Consider the following 22,309-nt stretch of genomic DNA (forward strand, 5'->3'; position numbering starts at 1 on the left):
TTTGTTTGTTTTTTTGTTTTTTTTTTTTGCGGTATGCGGGCCTCTCACTGTTGTGGCCTCTCCCGTTGCGGAGCACAGGCTCCGGACGTGCAGGCTCAGTGGCCATGGCTCACGGGCCCAGCCGCTCCGCGGCACGTGGGATCCTCCCAGACCAGGGCACGAACCCGTGTCCCCTGCATCGGCAGGGAGACTCCTAACCACTGCGCCACCAGGGAAGCCCTCATAATATGTAGTTTTGTATCATAGGTATGCTAGAATTTGGACCTGAAGTCAGGGACTAGAAATGTTTCGGTTGTTTCCTCCTTGATATTTTAGCCTAGTACATTTTGCTGTTAATATCTTTCTAGTATTTAAGTGGAGAGGACTCCAGATTCATTCTTTTTGACAGATAAGGATGTTTTTTTTCAGGTACATGTTCCCATCTATGTGTATATGTATGTGTGTACATACTTATATAAAGTCATACTAAATCTCTGTCCTGTTATATAGCTATGTATATCCCGTATTTCTACGGTAAGGAAGGCAACAAGATTTTATGAAATCCCCTCTTGACTTGGGCCCTTTATAACAGAGGTTAAGGAGTTGTTAAGAAATAAAATTTTCATTACTCTCAATTACAGATTCACTCTTTGCAAACACATCCATAGAAATGTGAGACACATGCCCAGAGACAGCTGAAAATTAGTCCCCATGAAAATACAGTTTAGAACTTAGTGTACAATTTTGAGAAATAAAAAGAGAAGCAGATCATTTTTACTTATTACATTCAAGGTATAAAATAATTAACCTTGAACTGTAACCAAATGCTCAGCACAAATCTTTTTTCAGGTTTAGATGACCTCCTTGTCAGGGATTCATTGAAGCCCTTGACAAGTCTCCCTTGCAGTTTAGCCTTTTATCCATTTCAGTTTTCTTGATTAGGTTATCTTGAATCATTAGGGGGTTTATTTATTTTAATAGACACTTATTGGATTCATGAAAGGAGAATTCGGTGACTAAGAAACAAGAGCTGAATATTATCTGGCTCATTTCACACTTCAGAAGAGTCTCAACCAGCTGAAGAGAAACTCTTTCACAGTTACAAAAGTTTGTTTGGGGACTTTATGTGCTTCCGTTTAGAAAGTGAACTGCCTGTAGTTAATAATATGAATTTTCTTTTGAGTCGCTCAGAAAACATTCCCTTTTGGTTACATATGCTGACATTTTCTGTATTGAAGATGTGGGTGAGTAAATGGCCTTTTACTTTCTGTTGCAAGAAGCCTTGTGTCATTCTCCTGAAGAACTGTTCATTTGCCGGCTTATTCATTGGGGTTCCTAGATGGGCAAAGGGGGAAGGGGATTCTTACTATTTGTAGATTGAGTTCACTCGTCAGCTCTGTGATAGGTACATCAGGGGGCACAGTAACGACTGTGACAAGGCCTTCCCTTCAAGGCCAGTACAACCTTACTTAACAGGAACAAACGTATTTACTATATCTCTTTTTGGAGATCAGAGCAGACTGTGAACTTGCATTTGTTTCTTAGCAAGTCCTGGTTTGTATTCGTTTTGAAATATTATAAAAACTAGGAAATTTGTCACTAACACAGAACTTAATTTTGTTTTTAAAGGAGAAAATATGGGAACAGGGACATGTTGGAGTTATTACCTGTATCCTGGGGTAGGAAAACAAGCAACTTAGTACACAATGAAATTTCAGTACCACGGACAGGAACCCCACTCTTTCCATCTCCTTCCCCTCCCCCATCACTTAAACCTAAGGCTTGGAGCTAGGATTCAAACCCATATCTGATGGGCTCCAAATTCAGACCCTGGGCTGTATTATTGTTTTCTGAAAGACCTCCTTGTTCATTTGAATAGTCTCAGCATTTGGTATGTAGTTTGGAGAATATGTCACTCATTTATTATCTACTTGAGTTTTTAAACCTTTCAATATTTTTATAAGTGTAATAGATATTGTCCTTCCTCATTCATTTTCAGTGTGAGAGAGCTTTACAAATTCTCATTTGAACAACAGCAGCATACACATGCACACACACATACACGAAAATGGTTAAAATGATGAGAATAGATTTTTTTAAATGATTGATATAGTTTGGTACTTATGAATAGGTCATTTTTTTAAGAATGAAAACTTCTGGAAGATGAAGCTTAGCAAGTATGTAATTTACCACTAGCAGGCCACTGTGGGCCTTCATTGATACCCAGCAACATGATTTCACTATGAAAAAAAAAGATATCTAGGCTAGGGTAAGTGGTGTTCTTGACTTTATCATAGTCCTTTCTCCAAGAACTTCTTGTTAAAAAAGAAAGAAGGAAGGAAAGTAGGAAGGGAAAGGAAAGAAGAAGGAAAAGAATTCTTTGTCATGTCAGTTTAAAAGCCTTCAATGACTCCCATGGCCCATAGGACTAACATGAAATTTCTTTGCATGGTATTCTTTATGACCTGACCCCCACCTCCATTTCTAGACTGTGCTTTAGCCACACAAAGTTGTTTCTGATTCCTTGAATGTGATAATTTTATAAGCCCCTGCATTTGCTGATAATGTTATCTCTGCTTGGAATGTGATTGCAATCACTTCCTCTCCCCAGCTGGTGAAATTCGTCTTTATCTTTCAAGGCCCACCTTATGAGTCCTGTTCTCTGTGATCACATATTCCCTGAACTTCATGGTCAGAATTACCTAATTACCCTTTGGTGATCTCAGCTAACCTTTTAAGTAAAAAGCATGGCCCCCAGTAGATGGGTGATCAGTACAAGCTTATAAACTAATGTTCTGAGAGACCTCTGTCACTGTTTGCATTTATATACTGTGGTAAATTGGATCACCCTCTCTTCTTTATCTTATTCTTGCATTAGAGATGGGGGAAAAAGAGCCCTCAGAATGTTGACAGCGTTGCTTTTGAAAACTAGTGCTCTCCCCCAACACTAACTCTTTTAATTTGAGGCCATGAAACATTCGTCTGGGCTAATTTCTATGCACTCTAATAATTTCAATTCAATCTATTGAGCATTTATTGAACATCTATTATGTGCAAGAAACTATACCCTGGTCTGAAAATGCTAAAGTGGGTAAGAAACCAACAATTTCCCTCCACCCCCATTAAGAAGCTGACTGTTCTGATAGGGGTGCAGGCATGCCCAGCAGTAACAAAATAATCATCAAATTGTGAAAAGGTATAAGCAACATGCTTTCAAATTATGCAGGGGTGAGTAAGCAATTCTTACAAGAGATCAGGTGAGACCATGTCAGCTGAACCTTGAAGTACAACTTCTCATAGCGGGGGTAGAGGGTTGAGTGAGATTTTCCAGGAAAGGGAGTAACATAAGCAAAAGCATGAAGATGGGAATATACCAAGCCTATTCAGGGACTGCGAGTAATTCACAGTGGCCGGAGGACAAGGTCCATGGGGAAATTGAGGGGAGATGAGACCATGAAGGAAAAACAGGAGCAAATTGTGGTTCTTATTGTTGCCTCTTCTAATGCTCTTGAATTGTGAACTAGAGGTGTCTCATTTAAGTAAATCCTCAATAAAACTATCAGTTTACTAAAAGATAAACTATGGGGTTATTATTCATCTTACAAAAAGAAATAATGATACCTTTCTTCAAGTAGTAAGGATTCCTAATACATTTACAACATTATTTGCTTTGTAAATTTAGATTGATGTACAACTTTGTAGGAACATGTGGATTGTAAACAAAATATATCTTGACTGGTGTGAGTGTCACCTCACCTGCATAGTTGGGCAGAGGTGGTCAGAGTTGTTTTTTCTACTGAGGGAAATGTATTTGTTTAAGAGACTGATGAGATGACTAAAATGAGATGTTAATAGATATTATTTGCTTATGCCCTGAATGCTGGGAACGCTTTATCCATTGATCACAGGGATGTAGCCTTTGAATTTACGTTCTTTCTCTGGGTTCAGATTTTGAAGGTAAAGGTGTTTTAATCATAAATTCCTTAGCATTATTATACTTAGGTTCCAGGTACATTTTCCTATGTAAGTTCCAGGTAGTCTCTGTATTTTTTTTTAACTTTTTATTTTGAACACATTTTAGACTCACAGATTTTGGAAAATAGTACAGTTTCCATATATTTCTCACCTAGCTTCCCCTACTGTAACAGCTACATCACCATAGTGCAATGCTCAAAACCAGGAAGTTAGCATTGTTTTAATACATTAACTGAACTGAAAACTTTATTCTAATTTCACTAATATTTTTAATTAACATTATACTAAATATTAATAGTATTTCCACTAATGTCCATTTTTTGTGCCAGGATCTCAATCAGGAACCATATTGTGTTTGGTTATTTATCCTTAGTTTTCTGCAGTCTGTGACCATTCTTCAGTCTTTCCTTTTTTTTTTTTTTTTAAATGATCTTGCCACTTTTAAAGAGTACTTGATTGGTTATTTTGTTGAAAATCTCTCAGTTAGGGTTTTCCATGATTGGACTGAGGTTATGCATTTTGGGCAAGACCTCAGATACTGTGTTGTGTCCTTTGCAGTGAATCATATCACAGAGTTCATGGTTGTGAATATGTCATCACTGGTGATGTTGACCTTGATCACTTGACCAAGGTGGTTTTATTCTTTGTACTTTGACCCTGATGGCTAATCATTATCTGTTGTTTCTGACAAATAACAAGGTAATAGATCATGGAATGTGGACCTGGAAGGGAACTTAGAGATCATCTTTTGTAAACCCCTTCTTTTATAGTTAAGCTTCCAGAAGATCCAAGAGGGTAACCACTTCTCCAAAGGTCACCCAGTAATTTAATGTCAGAGCAGGAACTTAGCAGTTTGGTCTCCAAATTGAATATTCCGTGCTTCTTAGCTGTGCTCTGGCACATGTAACTTACTTAGCCTCAGTTTTCCCATACTAAAAATGCGAAACTGACTCTGAATATTCAGCCAACCTTTGGTCAACGCTTACAACCAGACTGAAAGAGAAATCACAGCTAGGTATATACACCACAGCTCCTGGTGCCCGCTTACAAGGCTGGCCAAGGCTGGAATCAGATGAACTTCTGTATCAGCATCTCTGAAATGAAAATAATTCTCCTGGAATGCTCCACATAACACATAGGGAGCAACAACAAAAAACCTACTTGAGATTTTAACAGAAAAAGGAGATTTGTTTATTAATAATTCATGAGTTCCCATTGAACATGCACGACAGAAACAGTGCTATTCAATAGAGAATACTGTCATCTGTCACTGTTTTATTTGACATTTACACTTTTTTTTTTTTTTTTTTGCCTGATACTGCAAAACTTTCTTGGATGGCATGCAAAAATTATATAAATGAAAAAAATCCCAGTGTGGGGACTCTTTATCTCTTCTGTGATGGGTTCACTCGGTTACATATGTGTGTGTTCAGGCAATAGCGTGGCACTTTCTGGCACATTCATTAAGCCACCAAACAAGCTAATAAGAGACACTATTGAGAAAACAGAGATAAGCATCCCAAGTGGGCCGGTGGAAGGATCATGTGAATAAAAAGATGGAGGGTGAGATGGGAAGTGAGGTGGAAGAATAGATTTCCGGGAGATAAGCGTACAGATCCGTGGAGTGAGCAAGTGAGTCAGAGTGAGGGGAAAGCGAATCATGGCTGCCATGAAGAAAACTGACAAAAATACACTGCCATTTCCGATGCAGAATAAATATTTATAGACGGCATCAGAGGAGCTCCACCAGCAGGGAATATCGGCATTTAGTAGAAGAGCAAGTTAGACTTAGGAGCACCTTGCAGTTTTCTGCCACCGTAAGGCTCTTGACAATGTTTCTGCTCCGTAGGTTAGTTATTATTTATAAAAATCACAGAACCAGCTGATACATTCATAAGCTAATTATTGAAGCAGCTGGGTACACATGGTGCAATATGTCCAAGGCTGTGAAGTATCACAGATTTCTTGGGGCCTGCTGTGGTGAGGGTGCGCTGTTGAAGGCTCCATCCCTTAATCTGATCAGCCAAGCAAACACTTTGTGGGGAAACTAGATTAATAACCCTCTAAATACCATGAATGTGCTTCGTCTTCAAAACTGGGTTCCCTTAAACATGCTATTAGCTCAGCTCCATCAGGGATTTGAGGAAGTTCTCTGGTGCCCTAAGAACAGGGTCTTGTCGCCTACCTCCCTGTGCCAGAAATTAATTTGGTTTGCTTATGTCTGCACACATGATCACACTTGTGTCTAATCCGCTCCCTAATAGCTTCAAGGTCAGGACCTTGCATGTCAGTGGGCAAATTGAGCACTACACTTCTTAAAGACTGATGGCAGACAGCACACAGTCCATAACGAGGTCTGTAGTTTGTTCTAAGTGGTTGTAATGAGTGCAGATTATAACAGCGCATATAAATCAAATGCGGCAATGAATGTTGTGCGAGACATTCCGAGTATCATAAGTGGAGATACCACTCAGCTGTCACCTGTCTCATTTCAAGCTGTGGCTTCCCACAATGCAATTCACTCCTCATGCGGAACAGCAGGTGCTGTCCTCCTTAAGGTCTGGGTATCTCAGAACTTCATCTTTTCACAGATGCAGGTTTTTGTTTTTATTTTCTGTTAAACAATTGGTCTCCATGCTGTAGCCTCCCCTGGGAGATGTTAAACATACCTGTTGGAAACATTTGAAAGAGTTCAGTTGGAGACTTATTCAGATCTGTGAAAAGACAGAGAAATGGAGCTTACTTTTTCCACAGATGGTTTGTTTTCCATTTCAAGAATTCTTTGCTTTGTACAAAGAAACCCTTGAGGAAACACTTTGGGACTAGGAGATTTTTTTAAATATAATTTATTTCCTGATAGGGATAAAAATTGAATCGTCTAAAATTTTCATATATGTTGCACCTTGAAAATCAACCATTACCTGTCTCTCAATTGAGTCGGAAAAAAAGAAATCTATGAAAATACTTGGGAAAACATTTCCAAGCAAATGATTAGATATCTTGTTTTCATTCTTCCTAACCCTCTAACTCTCCCCAGCTCCCAGTTTATTGCAAGAAAAGATCAGGTCTGCACAAATGTGGCCTCTCACTTGTAAAAACAAGGCAGTGTTGTGTTACAGATTAGTTTATAAATCCCCAGTGGCTTCACAGTTCAGTGCCTACAGCTGCTGCAGATGGGCCTGGGTTTTTGTCTCTTTGCGGTGCTGCAGCCGGCAGTTGAAGGAGAAAATGGAATGATCAGGTTATTAACATGGAGGCCGCGAGGAAGAGGCTGCACAATGAGAACAGCTGGTGTTGCTGTCTTGGCTGATGCAGCGGAGATAATCAAATCTTGCCTTTTTTTGGGTAAAGGCAGAAGACACAGTGGAGAGTTAGACAAACAACAGCTTATGATATTATAAGGGGTTTTTATAATACGTGTCAGGAACTTTCATTGGCTTACAAGTTATGATATAGAATTTGTTGAGGTTCGGGATTTATTTTTTACAAAGTCGTTTGTGTTTACTTATGCACCTTTTTAGAAAAATTCTTACTCTTGCAGGAGGCGTGATGTGGGACGGTTCTTGTTTTTAAAATTAGCAACGTAGCTTGGAAATGATGGGTTAGAAAGCTACTGCGTAAAATATTTTGACATGAGTCAGTGAGCGATGTTGACAGCATCCTCTGTATTATTTTCATATAATCCATCATTATTTGCATTACAGTTTCTTTCTTGTGCAGTTGCAAGAGAACATCCGGATGCCAGAGTTGGGAGGCAGACATTTGCAGGTGTGACCCGTCCGACTGCCTACCTTCCTGCAGGTGTGGCTGAGGCAGGAAGGTGATGGTTAAAAGGGCCTGGAGCCCATTGCATTCAGAGATTGAGCAGGAGTACAGTTTTTCATTCTAGCTGAGGTTGTTATGGAGGAGTTATTGATAATTGTGAGGCCATTTCCTCCCTATTTATACTTAGGTATTTTTTCTTCTTTAGAATTTGCCATTTTGCAATACATGTTTGTTCATCTTCACTTTTTTCTTGGAATGGAGTACTATCCAGTTGGGTAATTTTTAAAAATTGTTGCTGACGAACATGAATTACTCTTGCTGAGAATTGGATAGCTACAATCTTCCTTGAGTATCTTTTACAAAGGAACTGTAAATTAATTGAGAATATATTCAATAGGAAGGGTGATAAGATAATTAATAAAGACCAAAGATCCTCAGGTATTGGTGTAACTATATGCGTGGTCATTGGTTGGTTTTCAGAGTTGTCAGGCTGTATCACTGTTTTCCCAGTTTGGTGGGAACAAGTTTGATGTAAAAATATGATAAACCGGTATGGTACTTGACTGCACTCAAACCCGCCTCTGCTGCTCTGCACTCTTCAGGTTAATTCAAGTGACCTTCTCTGTTTCTAGGGCTGGCTGTGTGAACTGCTCCGCTGGAAGGAGAACCCCAGCCCAGAAAACCGCACCCTCTGGGAGAACCTCTGTACCATCCGTCGCTTCCTGAACCTTCCCCAACACGAGAGGGATGTGATTTATGAAGAGGAATCGAGGCACCATCACAGCGAGCGCATGCAGCACGTGGTCCAGCTTCCCCCTGAGCCAGTGCAGGTGGGCGTCCCCTTCTCCCACAAACCAGAGCAAAGCTGTTGGTGCCAGTAACTGTGAAGGGTCATAGGGGCACACCACATCACCTCCCCTCGGAAGGTGTCTCATGCCATGTCCCCAAAAACAGAGGGCCCTGTTTTCACAGTGGGCACAGTGTGTGTGTGTGTGTGTGCATGTGCACACCTCTCTCTCTCTCTCCTCTCTCTCTCTCTCTCTCTCTCTCTCACACACACACACACACACACACACACACACACACACACACACAAATGACTGAGAAGTCTAATCCAAAGGCAGCTGCTTTCCTGAGAGCATTTTACTTGTGGGATTGTGAAGCCAGAGAACTCATGGAGAATTAAATCTCCCAATTGGAAGCCATAGTTCATTGTTTCCATCAGTTCATTTTCTAAAGAAAAAACTCTGAAGTAGCCAATGAATTGATCCAAAATTCCTCAAGGAATATTTCATTAGGCTGAGGAAAAGAAATTTCCGCATGAGCTAGGGAATACCACTGAACTCAGTTGAACCTTTGAGAGAAATTGTGACAGACCTTAGTATTTTTTAGATGAGTTCCTGCTGTGTTTGGTTTCCTGTCTTTTAGAAATCTACCTTCATTTGGGTTGCATGTTTTGTTTGCTTAGATTTTTGCTCTCACTGAGAGAAATAATATTTATTTCTGAGAGTCATTGATCTTAACTACCGACGCTTGCTGTAGTCTAAAGTCAATTACTTTCGGGAAGAAATATTAATGAGGGTTTCTACAGTTACACCTCTTTGAGTTGTGCCACAAATTGTTTTGTCAGACTGTGAGACTTATCCTCCTGTCCAATACCACCAATTCCAACTGCCACCAAAGAGGATCCTCTAAGGCCTGTCGGAATCTCCTTGTGTGTAGCAAGAAGAGGGCCATTGAGGCAGGAGTGCATGCACGTGTGCACATGTGTGTGAAGAATGGAAGATGAGGATGAAAGAAGTGTGGGGCATGGGGTCTTGATCAGAGAGCATAGGAGAGACGGTAAAGGACACAGTGAAATGCTCTGCCTGAGGTTTCCTGTCACCTTTCCCCTTACTCCACCCTCACATCCCCTGGGGAGAAGCCAGAAGCCAGTGGGGCCATTATATCACTTTGCATCCAAATATTGACATCTCAGTCAGTGCTCTCATGCTCTCATTGGTCACTTTCCAAAGTCATGGAGTGAATCGCCCAGATCGTTAGACTCATGAGTTCATAGAGCTATACACATACAGGAGCCTCTTATAATATCCACAATGAACTCAGAGGGGAGGTAAAAAGGGGTACTTGGTTAATAAGTGGGAGAGCCCGCTGTCCAGGCTCTGGATTAGTGCTTGGGTGACTCATTCCCCGGAGATGAGTCCCAAGTCTTACCCTTCAGGACCAGCCTTCCCTCTCTTGTCCTTTCCTAGCTGGGGCCTCATCCAAACACCAGGGCACCTCCTTATAGATAATTAGACCAACGTGCTGAGTCACATGGAGCGGTGGTTTTTAGATTTTGAGTTTTAGTAGAAATTAAAATTAAACAGGGGCACATTGTAGGTTCACCAACCTTTTATTTTAGAAAATAAATTTATTCAAAAAATTCAAGGTGGTGGAAGTAAGAGCAAATACTGAAATGGAATGTACTTTAAAAATATTATTTTGGCTGAATTAGAAAGACCATTAAAATTAGTTGTTATAAAATATATTTACAAATAAAAATTAGTAAAATTGTCTAAGTAAAAAAAAATTCAATGGGCACTCACGTTTGTTATTCATATATTTCATACAATAAAATAACAAACAAATTAATGAAAAGGATAGCCTTAGGCAAAAGATCTTACAAATGTATAAATTCAGTCATATGAAAAACTCACCATCACCCTTGTTTTTCTCATTTTGATGTGAATTGATCCAAACATCTGTGTTGAACCAACACAGGGCCAATGACTAGCTTCAGGAAACTACTGACTTTGTGTGGACTTTTCATTCAGGGTCCATCTTAGTCAATCCAAGCAAGATAGAAACAGAACAGGAGTGAAAAAAATTGATTTATTGTAGACATTAGTAGCATTTCTTTTTTATCATAGGATGATGACAAAGTTGAAAATTTAGAGAAGTTTGAGATAAGGATACTAATACTTGTTTTCCATTAAAATGAGGACCTCCCTTCATTTGGATGATGGCTCTTGTATATTCCTGTCTCCATTCTTTGTCCAGAAATTCTCATCTCTGTGAGGTCCCTGTGTTTAGGTAGCTAAAATGACATTCAACATCGTATTTTGTCTTTTAACTGACCATTCTAAGTAAAGTAAATCTTAGAAGCAGGCAGCCAATTGATTTATGAGTTTTATTACCTTTTATGTTAGTGTGTCAGAACTAAAGTGTGCTGACAATAATGGCTAAGAGTCAGTCTGTAATTTTCCTTTTCAGTTTTAAGCAGTCTGTGGCTATTAACATTAACTTCTGATATCACTAAGAGAATTCACTTATTTTATAAAAGATTATTCCTATCACTCAGCTCTTAGCTAAAGAGTTTACAAATAAGGTAATTTTCTCTACACTGACTTTGTCTTAGCCATTGACCTTGATCCCAGAACAACTGTGAAAGTCTCCAATACATCACTTATTTTTTTTTTTTACGTCATGCCTGTCCAGATGACACTGCTTTGAATGCTGTATTTCTCTTCCGTGATATGAAAAATGAAGAGAACTTGAACTAACCAGCAAAACTCTTGAGACTGGAGAATAGAGTTAGCACAGCCTCTGTGATTTGGGAAGGACTGTATTCAAAAAGGTCCCAGACTACTTAAAAATGTCTGTAATTGTCCAGAAGTTAAGCTGTTGGACTCAGGGTTGGGATTCACTTGTGCCTTTGTATCAATTAAAATTTTAGGAAGATATAATTGCTTACATGTTTTAGGAATTTAAAAATTCATATGTTGGTAGTACTAGTTTGGTGATGTTACATTTTGTCTAATTAGGCAGAAAACACACCATTTTAAAATTTTTAACCTCTTTATTGGAGTATAATTGCTTTACAACGGTGTGTTAGTTTCTGTTTTATAACAAACTGAATCAGCTATACATGTACATATATGCCCATATCTCCTCTCTCTTGTGTCTCCCTTCCTCCCACCCTCCCTATCCCACCCCTCTAGGTGGTCCCAAAGCACTGAGCTAGTCTCCCTGTGCTATGTGGCTGCTTCCCACTAGGTATCTATTTTACATTTGGTAGTGTATATATGTCCATGCCACTCTCTCACTTCGTCCCAGCTTACCCTTCCCCCTCCCTGTGTCTTCAAGTCCATTCTCTACATCTGAGTCTTTATTCCTGTCCAGCCCCTAGGTTTTTCAGAACCATTTTTTTTCTTTTTCTTTTTTAGGTTCCATATACATGTGTTAGCATACAGTATTTATTTTTCTTTTTCTGACTTCACTCTGTATGACAGACTCTAGGTCCATCCACCTCACTACAAATAACTCAATTTCGTTTCTTTTTATGGCTGAGTAATATTCCGTTGTATATATGTGCCACATCTTCTTTATCCATTCATCTGTCGATGGACACTTAGGTTGCTTCCATGTCCTGGCTATTGTAAATAGAGCTGCAATGAACATTGTGGCACATGACTCTTTTTGAATTATGGTTTTCTCAGGGTATATGCCCAGTAGTGGGATGGCTGGGTCGTATGGTAGTTCTATTTTTAGTTTTTTAAGGAACCTCCGTATGTTCTCCATAGTGGCTGTATCAATTTACATTCCCACCAACAGTGCAAGAGGGTTCCCTTTTCTCCACACCCTCTCCAGCATTTATTGTTTGTAGATTTTTCAATGATGGCCATTCTGACCGGTGTAAGATGATACCTCATTGTAGTTTTGATTTGCACTTCTCTAATGATTAGTGATGTTGAGCATCCTTTCATGTGTTTGTTGGCAGTTTGTATATCTTCTTTGGAGAAATGTCTATTTAGGTCTTCTGCCCATTTTTGGATTGGGTTGTTTGTTTTTCTGATATTGAACTGCATGAGCTGCGTGTATATTTTGGAGATTAATCCTTTGTTAGTTGCTTCATTTGCAAATATTTTCTCCCCTTCTGAGGGTTGTCTTTTGGTCTTGTTTATGGTTTCCTTTGCTGTGCAAAAGCTTTGAAGTTTCATTAGGTCCCATTTGTTTATTTTTGTTTTTATTTCCATTTCTCTAGGAGGTGGGTCAAAAAGGATCTTGCTGTGATTTATGTCGTAGGGTGTTCTGCCTATGTTTTCCTCTAAGAGTTTGATGGTGTCTGGCCTTACATTTAGGTCCTTAATCCATTTTGAGTTTATTTTTGTGTATGGTGTTAGAGAGTGTTCTAACACCATACACAATTTCATTCTTTTACATGTAGCTGTCCAGTTTTCCCAGCACCACTTATTGAAGAGGCTGTCTTTTCTCCATTGTATATTCTTGCCTCCTTTATCAAAAATAAGGTGGCCATAGGTGCATGGGTTTATCTCTGGGCTTTCTGTCCTGTTCCATTGATCTATATTTCTGTTTTTGTGCCAGTACCATACTGTCTTGATTACTGTAGCTTTGTAGTATAGTCTGAAGTCAGGGAGCCTGATTCCTCCAGATCTATTTTTCTTTCTCAAGATTACTTTGGCTATTTGGAGCTTTTGTGTTTCCATACAAATTGTGAAATTTTTTGTTCTAGTTCTGTGAAAAATGTCATTGGTAGTTTGATAGGGATTGAATTGAATCTGTAGATTGCTTTGGGTAGTATAGTCATTGTCATAATGTTGATTCTTCCAATCCAAAAACATGGTATATCCCTCCATCTGTTTGTATCATCTTTAATTTCTTTCATCAGTGTCTTATAGTTTTCTGCATACAGGTCTTTTGTCTCCTTTGGTTTTTAAATTGTTAAATATGGGTGAAATCAGTGATTATTAAGAGGCTCTGATGATGCAGCATATTAAAATACACACAGAAGTCCACTCCACTTGTCATGGAAAGGTGCCATTTAAGTTTCTTTAAGCAGTTAGGGTACACTATTTCCCAATTTTTTTTTAATTATAAAGATATGAAATGGTGACCTTTGTGCATAATTACTCACCAGATATAGTCTGTTAAATTAGAGATCCACAGATGTACTGGATAAAAGAAAGAGCTTGGAATCACCCCCTCCCCATTCAGTGCTTTCTGTGATGTTGAGAAGTCCGTTAAGAGTCAGAGCCTCTTTCCTCACAGAAGGAAGGAAAATTTTCTTGCCCTTTGTTTGCAAATAGTTTACTAATTGGTAGTCTTATATTGCATGCAGATGTGTTTCTTTTTTTTTAAGCCCATGAAAGTTTTGAAAAATTCAAGCCCACGTTTAGAAATTAGGATATTTCATTTAAAATCTGGATTTCACATAGCAATCCAGAAATTCAGAAGATCTGACCCACTGGGCCACATGGCTGGAGCTGACATACTCTATTCAGGACACATCCTTGCCATCCTGCTGCAGGATCCCCACTGCCCACATGCTATTTCCATGCACATATGTCCCATCCACTTTGTTCACTTAGGCTGCTCCTGTCCCGTCACTCTGTCCCATTGAGACCAGCTTGCCCCACGAGTCCTACATCCGAAGCTGCCACACTAAAGCCACACACACCTTTGCCGTGTGCTTCTGATTTCTTCCATGGTAACCATTGTGTGTCATTTATTTTTATAATTTTAACACCTAACAATCCTTGAAATGCATATTTGATGGAATTTCCCTTCAGGGATGAAGCTAGGTTATAGTTGGGCTTGGGTCCGCTAAGGGGTATAGTCGGCCCTAGGGACTTGGGGGTCCTGGAGGAATGAGATGTTTTTTCCTTGGGAATTCAGTTCTCTCCAGGTTTGATGCCATATGGAATTATCCCGTTTCTCCAGTTTTCTTTCTGATATTCTAAGTCTCTTTTGAACCCCCATTTACGTTCCTACTGTGTCTAAAACATGATTTTCCAGGCTCTGAACACACCTTGCAAACTAGGTTCACCTACACTATGGACCCTCAGTGGGGGCAGTATTGCCCCAGGGAGTAAACATTGATTCTTGGGGGCATAAAAATCTTGTTTACAGTTGTTTATTGCCCTCCAAAGGGACATAGTACATAAAGAGATATTCTGTATATCTGGTATTAAAATTTCATGATGCAGGGAAAATGATTAGGAAAAAATGCCTACAAAGGCTCCTTTGGGGAGTAATAATGAAAAATAAATGTTGCAAAATGCTAATATACGTAATATTTCTGGTTCATGTATGGATAGCGCAAAGAAGACCAACATAGGTGAGATGAAACGGTATGACAAACTAAAACATTCCACGAAAAAGGTGAAATACATTGCATTGTTTACCTCAAACGGTTGGAGACAAAATGATTTCTTGTGGTTGTAGTGATTTTACCCCTAGTGGTTATTATGACCTGAGGCCCTATCGTGAGGGGCCTCAAACTTAGAATCAAAAACTAGTTAAGTCAGGGTATTCATTATTACCAAGTCCATTTTACAATTGGAAAAACTGGAGCAGAGATGAAGAGCCTTGCCTGAAGCCAGGATCGCCAGCTGAATGAAAACACAGGCGTTTTTGGCATTCAGTCTTTCCTCTGATTTCACTCTCAGTGCAGTAGAGAAGAAAGGACATCGCTCATGCTATGACTAGGTCACTGAGTGGGGTTGATTGGGAAGCATTTGCCAAACTGTTCCTGTCTGTGCAGTTTGTGCTTTATTATATTTCCACCACAGTGTTTCCATGGGTTATTTTGTAAGTCCAGGAATTCTGAGCTTGCTGCTGTGCGGTTTCCTGACAAGTACTTGTTTTAAAATTCCATGCCGTACACTGAGGAAGAATGTGAGAGACCTGGTGTGTGACAGCTGACACCAGCTTTATACTTCAGCTTGTCTGCATTGCCACCCACTCAGGGTATTCTCAGCATTTTCTAAGCTACCGAATCCCTGTGCTGATGTCAACCCGTGGTTCTCAACCAGCGGTGACTTTGCCCCCATGGGCTATTTGGCAGTGTCTGGAGACATTTTTGATTACTATAACTTGGGGATTCTACTGATATCTACTGGGTGGAGGCCAGGGATGCTGTCAAATGTCCCATAATGCACATGACAGCCTCCCCACCAAAGACTTATCTGTTCCACAGTGTCAATAGTGCTGGGGCTGAGAAACCCGTGTAGAAACCCCACCAAGGTTGTGGGGGGCAGCATCTACTTGCACACGTGAGAAACTGAAGCTTAGAGAAGTTTAGTAACCTGCTCAAAGTGGGACCTTAAATCCACATTAGTCTACATTCAGCGTCTGACTTTTTTCTCTGTGCTAGAAAGAACTGCTAAACATGCAGCAGCCAGCCTTCCCTGAACACTTGCTGTTATAGCTGTCTGGTATTCGGCAAAGCTGTTTACGTACATCATTTAATTTTTAATCATTCTACTGAAGAGATCTAGTTTTGTTAGCTTCTTTTTTACAGGATATTCAGTGCTGTGAAACCTGTAGCTCATTGGTGTGATGTCAAAGAACTGATGTGACTGAAATTTTCACTTTCTCTTCAGCTTTTTCGGCATTTTTGAGGTAGCTTTGGAATGTGACTCTCATTGCTAGTGTTTAAGGGTATTTGAAATCTATGATTAAGCCCTGAGAATTTGATCATGGCTTTCTGCTTCAGCTGTAGGTATATTTTGATTTGTGAATTTGCTTTCAAAAGGACAGTGTCTAAGAATATAAATAAGCTAATTAATTAATCAATTAAGGATGTTTGCAAATTCTTTAACCAGGTTACTAGAAATTCTCCCATTTTGGATTCATTCCAAGCTCCTATTCAAAGCCTGCTATCTGAATGTGGCTCTAGAGGTTTGAAACTCTACCCTAGTTGTGAGGAAATGTGCAGATAGACACCTGCCATTTTAGATGAAGTATTATAGCAGGTGGGTATACGTAGGTCCTCAGTCGGGAAAACTTTGGGAGTCCCTGACCATCAGTCAGGAGCCACGCTAGCCTTTTTCTTATTAACGTTATGCTATCCTTCATGCATTTATTCAACTTGGAGAGCGTTCCTCATTTCTTTGTGACCAGTTAGCCTTTCAGCACATCCAAACTTTTAAATTTGTCACCAGGAATATAGAAAGATTTGGAGGTTATTTACAACTAACTCTTTTTATTCTAGAACATGGACATTTCTATCTTGGGTTCAGCTTCTTCCAAAGTGTAGTGAACAGGTTTCTCTTGGTGGTGATGTGAAAAAGTTTAATAACTTCCTTAGAGTTGCTAGCTGATAGATTGGACATTAGCTATGGCTTTGTTTTCTCTAGAGATTTAAGCAAGTTGCTTGTCTACTTTTTAAATTTCTTAAAGTAATTTTTTTTTCTTTTGCAAGACATAGAAATTCCAGCTTAATTATTGGAGACGTATTCAAAGAAATTGAGGGTGAAAGAACTTCATGAAAATCCAGGTGTAGGACTGTGAATATGTGAATTCTCTGAACCTGGGACTTGTAATTCAGCAGCTGGAGTTCGTGGATTCACCCCCTCCTTTGCAATCCTGGATATAACATACCCCCTCCCCATATCAGCTTCTTCCTGCTATCAGTCTTTTTCTTTCTGCTCTCATCTGATTTACCATTTACTCTATAGTTGTCTACCATATGACTTCTGCTTACTATGCATAGTTTCTCTGAATTATAATTCTACCTTCTCAAAACCTTGACCTGCCCACGACCTCTGCTCTACCTCATGACTTTTTTGTATGCCTTTATGAAATCCAGCTTCTGTTACCCGCTCTTACTTATTACTTTAAATACTTATAAGAGAGAAATTGGCTGGTCCACCTTATCCCCATGAAGGCAAACTTTCTTGACACTTAATTTCCAACCAGTAATGTGATGCTTAATTTGGAAGTCACTGCATTTTAGAGAAAGGGCTTTGTTGGGCACAAGGTTAGAATGACCTCAAGGAGCATGGGAAGTGGAAAGCTAGCTGGCTGCAGACCACCTACAGGTAACCTGTGAATGCCATGTCCTTGTGCTGGGAAGTTAAGGCCCTTTAGGAGCCCTGCATTTGTCAGGATAGATGGTAGCAGGTATGATTAACAAGTCTAATATAAAATTCTCGTGGGGCTTCCCTGGTGGCACAGTGGTTGAGAGTCCGCCTGCCGATGCAGGGGACACGGGTTCGTGCCCCGGTCCAGGAAGATCCCACATGCCGCGGAGCGGCTGGGCCCGTGAGCCATGGCCGCTGAGCCTGCGCGTCGGGAGCCTGTGCTCCGCAATGGGAGAGGCCACAACAGTGAGAGGCCCACGTAGCGCAAAAAAAAAAAAAATTCTCGTATCAAGGGAGATTTATATGACTTTTTAAATGTAAAGTGCTCTGGACATGTAAGCAGTAAGGAACTAATGCCTAAGAGTGATTTTAAGTTTGTGTGTATCCAAAGTATTATGCCTTTATATTTCATTGCCGTTTTTCTAACATTTATCATGTACATCCATGCTTTCAGGCACTGTGCTATAGATCCTGATAGGAATTAAACTTAAAATTTTATCATACTCTGTTCTGGCTCTGCCTATTTACTGTTTTAAAGCAGGTTCAACGTTTTACCAGGCTTATCATTTTAATAATTGGAGTTAGCTTTCTATTTCTCATTCTTCATGGGGTTGTTCCAGTGTTTTTGCCAAGCAGAGCTTGCCCTATTAGTGACTAAATCTTCACAACACACCACCTTCCAAATTAAACATCCAGGGTTAGCTATTGGTTGGAAGTGAAATGTCAAGCGGCTGGGTTCCACTTCTCCCAGTCTTTTCCTGTCCTGTGGCAGCATAGAGAACCTTGGTTTCCTGAGTAGCTTGCTCTTCCATAATTGCTGTGTTCTTTAAATAATAGTCTAATTGCATTTTTGAGAGGCAGCGCAATCCCTTCAGCTCATGCTGTGGGTTACTGATATACTCCTTGTTTCTCAGATCCTAAAACTGAGTAGAAGGCACTTTGCCCAATGCCACTCTATAGGTGAAGGGAAGAAGCAGGATTAGCTGTGTCACTTACATCAGGACAAATACTCCTCACTGATACGAGTTTCTGCACTGCTCAGTGCTCAGAAACCACTAAGATCACTAATATAAATTACATTTATTTATGTCTGTTTTTAAAGGTTTTGGGACAGCAAGGTACTCCTCATATATATTGTCATATTCTTTTCCTTCTGGTAAAATTAAAGTAAGAATATTATAAAACCTTTAGCACCTTGGCCTTTTCTTGATGTTCTGATAGAAAATGAGACTAAACATAATACTTTTGAACATAAAGCTTAGTTGTCTTTTGAAAAATATATATTGCTATGGAATAGTTAGAGAATGTTCTTGCTATTGTTCTGTTGGCCAACTCAGTGTAGCTATTTTCTCCCTCCCTCCCTACTTCCTTCCTTCCTTTCACTCTCCTTTCTTTCCATAATCTGAAACGTCTGAAACACTTTTTTTTTTAAGCTGAGAGAGCTTAGGGCAATGACTAGTAAATTTTGTGATGGGGCAAACTGATTCAATGCGAGCAATGTGGAGCAAATTGAGAAAGAGAGGCAAAATAGACCAAGTCAGTGCGTTCACATGCATCCTGCCTTCTCCACCCACAAAAAAAACCAACAATAAACTTAAGGCACTTGTGGACATTGATGTGTCATTGTTCTCATGAAGGGCCTTGCCACATTTCATCTGTGAGAAGGAAAATACCTCCTTTATACTTTTATAGATATCTAGCAAAGTCTGGCTTTTGGCAAGCCTGATTAAAATTGACTGATAAAACTGTTTTCAGACCCAAGCTGCAGACACAATTGAGAGGTTGCCATTTTTATTCATTGGTTCAGCAAATATTGGTTGGGTTCCTTCAGTGTGCCAGGTGGCGTTCTAGGCACCACGTATATAACAGTACATGAAACAGAGTTTCACATTTCACACATCTATTGAGCAGCTCTCCCCTTTACTCACGTAGATTGCATTTTTAAACAGACTTCATTTTCCCTCTGGCTGCCTTGCCTTAACCTAGAATTCGGACTACGATTTAGTGGAATCCATAGATTGTATTCCTTTCTCCGATCCCGATCTTGGGTGCCATCTCTGTGCCTCAGTTTTTCCAGCTGTTTCCCGAATGTACTGGGTAATATCTTTAAAACACATAGAGCCTCTCAGAGATGACATTACCTTAAAAAAAATGTTTGAAGATACCAAAGCTAACAGATCTTCTGAGTCTATTCTCCAGAGTCCAAAGAACTTCATCCATGTGGAGAAGCCCTTCTCTGCAGATGTACATTTCTGTTGCTTCTGCAAAGACAACGAATACCTTTCATATCAACAATTAACTATGAATGAGAAGCATTCCAGTAGAAATTTTAAGGAGGTAGTGAGAAGCAGCTCCCGTAGTCCTTGAACAACACATTTTCTGCCACAACGAGCTCATTATTAAGAGGGACTAGTTCACACACCTGACCCTCCAAAGGCCCTAGCTTTATCAACACCAATGAGCCAGGTGGTTGGTTCAAAACAGTGAATTAGCCCATACCCCAGTGCCAAATAATAAGGTTGCCACTTGGAGAAATCATCCTGGGTGAAGAGAGAGAACATGACCAGGACAAAATAAGAAGTGTCTGTCTGTGTGGTCGGGGTGAAATTAGGGGTGGAGTAGACATGCTTATTATCCATCTGTTTTTCATCAAAACTGTCTTTAAAAATGCTACTTGGGTCACTAATCTACATATGCAGTTCTTTGTAAAACTATGTTAATCACTTCTGTAACACATTAGAATCCACAAAGTTGTGAAGATGCAGTAATGATGTTTTAGTCTCTTTGGTCCAGTATTAAATAAGCATTTACTATCAGCAGCTCTGTACAGGCTCTGACAGACTTAAGGAGAATGAAATTTTCTCTGGTCTTGAGTCGCTTGGAGGCTACCAGGGAAATGAATACAGACTTTTGCAGAACAGGCTATGTATTCGTAGGCTGAGCAGAGATACAGAATTTGCTAAGATCTTAAGACAGTCTTTAATGGGTCCCACATACTGAAAATAATAATGGGTGGTTTTCGTGTTACTTCAATTCCTGGCATCACGACCTGGAATTCTACCTCTTTCCCTCCTAGATAAGCAAGTAAACAGAAGAGGAAGTAAGTATGAATAGTGTCATTGTAGAAGAATAGAAATCAGTTCTAATTTACCAAAAACAAAACAAAGGTAGAAAAGTAAAACATTTGCAAATTTTACTATTGATGGTAATGAATTATTTAAAGTGTAGTTCATGACAAATGCGTCATGTACTCCATGATTGAACGACACAGGGTTAAGAACCTGATGATAAGTGTAACCGTTTGATTTTAATTTTGAAAAATCATGATGCCTTGCTCACATAATGGTAGAAACAAACGTAAATGCTTCTTTTGAAGTCAGCACCTTCTGATTATGATTTTTAAAAGCACATATAAAGTAGATGATGGGGTTTGCTTAAATCTGAGTGTAGTTGAAAAGTTCTTAAATACAAAAAATTTTTCTGTATATGTTCATTAACCCCTAAGCCTTTCTATTCAGTGTTTCAGGAACTAGAGCATCTTGTAAAGAAAGAAACTACTTTCTATTTCCAATGAACCTTTGACCAAACGGGAAAAAAGATGATAAGGTAAAGAAAAGGGCCTGTAAGTGACTTTGACTCCAGTCACAGGGTTGTGACCTTGGACAAGGGGTTTTATCCCTTAGAATTTCCTTTTACTGTTTTGTAAACAGTTATAACCTAGATTAGGTGATCTCAGAGACTATTCTGATCTGAAACACTCATTCTGTGAGTTGGTTCATCTATTTCTGATCCCCATTTGAGTATTTTCATGCAAATGTAAAAAACAAAAAATAACACAAAAACACATGGCCCCTGGGAGGTTTAAATGCATTTTGGAAAAACAAATTAGCATCAACATAACAAATTATGAACACCTTATAGGGGCTCAGAGAGATCCAGTTGATTTTCTTATGATTGATAGTTACGACAATTACAAGAGAAAGCCAGCCACTGAGTTTTAAACTATCGTAGCCAAACCTACCTACTGTGGCTTTTCAGCTGTTTCTGTTTAGTGTGGATCTAATGTAGCTGAAAACTACTGCTGATTTTTATTAAGTTGAAGTCTAGAACTTCCCCTTGTAATGATAGACAAGCATACTTTCAATTAAAGGAAAACTGCCAAAGTCCTGAAATTCATTTATTTTATTATTACTCGGTTTAACCCTAGAAATGGGAGATCAAGCAAACTAGATAGATTTGACAGTTCCGAGGTCACAAGTTCAATTTCTTCACAAGTTGTTTCTAGATCTAATTCACTGCAAATCATATAGCCCTTCACCTTTCGATATGGAATCTTTTAGGGAATTGTATATCACATCAAGTTCATCCTAATCCCTTTGGGGCTGGGAAAATGACAGGCAAGTTGGGCCAGGTGAAGGAATTCCAGTGACCAAGTCTGGAAAGCACAGGACGGACGGGTATCACTTTCGGTAGCAGATCAGGGTGTGCTGGAGTAAGCTTACCCCAGTTAGCAGGAACTGATGGTTAAGTTTTCAGGAATTTTGGAAGCTGGTTTTTACACCATTAGTAGAATGGAACTGGCCATGGTTGAATTATTCACACTGTAAGAACTGGCAAATGATTCAATTGGAGCTTTTTTTCTGTAGAGAGTCTGTTGTTAAACATTTACCAGCACAGCACTGAAGAGACTCCAATTAGCTTTTTTTTTTTAAAAAGCTCTG

General features: G+C 39.5%; 1 protein-coding gene across 10 annotated transcripts in view; it reads left to right on the forward strand.

The window, feature by feature from the left end:
- Positions 1-22,309, forward strand: part of SATB2 (SATB homeobox 2) — a 201,344-nt gene that overhangs the window by 155,777 nt on the left and 23,258 nt on the right. For all 10 annotated transcript variants that reach the window (XM_067741096.1, XM_067741093.1, XM_067741094.1 and 7 more), the window contains one exon: positions 8,352-8,549. In XM_067741096.1, coding sequence (XP_067597197.1) covers positions 8,352-8,549 — 198 coding nt within the window. The remainder of the gene's footprint in view (positions 1-8,351; positions 8,550-22,309) is intronic.

Source organism: Pseudorca crassidens, chromosome 6, assembly GCF_039906515.1.
Source record: "Pseudorca crassidens isolate mPseCra1 chromosome 6, mPseCra1.hap1, whole genome shotgun sequence".
NCBI classification, from domain to species: Eukaryota; Metazoa; Chordata; class Mammalia; order Artiodactyla; family Delphinidae; genus Pseudorca; species Pseudorca crassidens.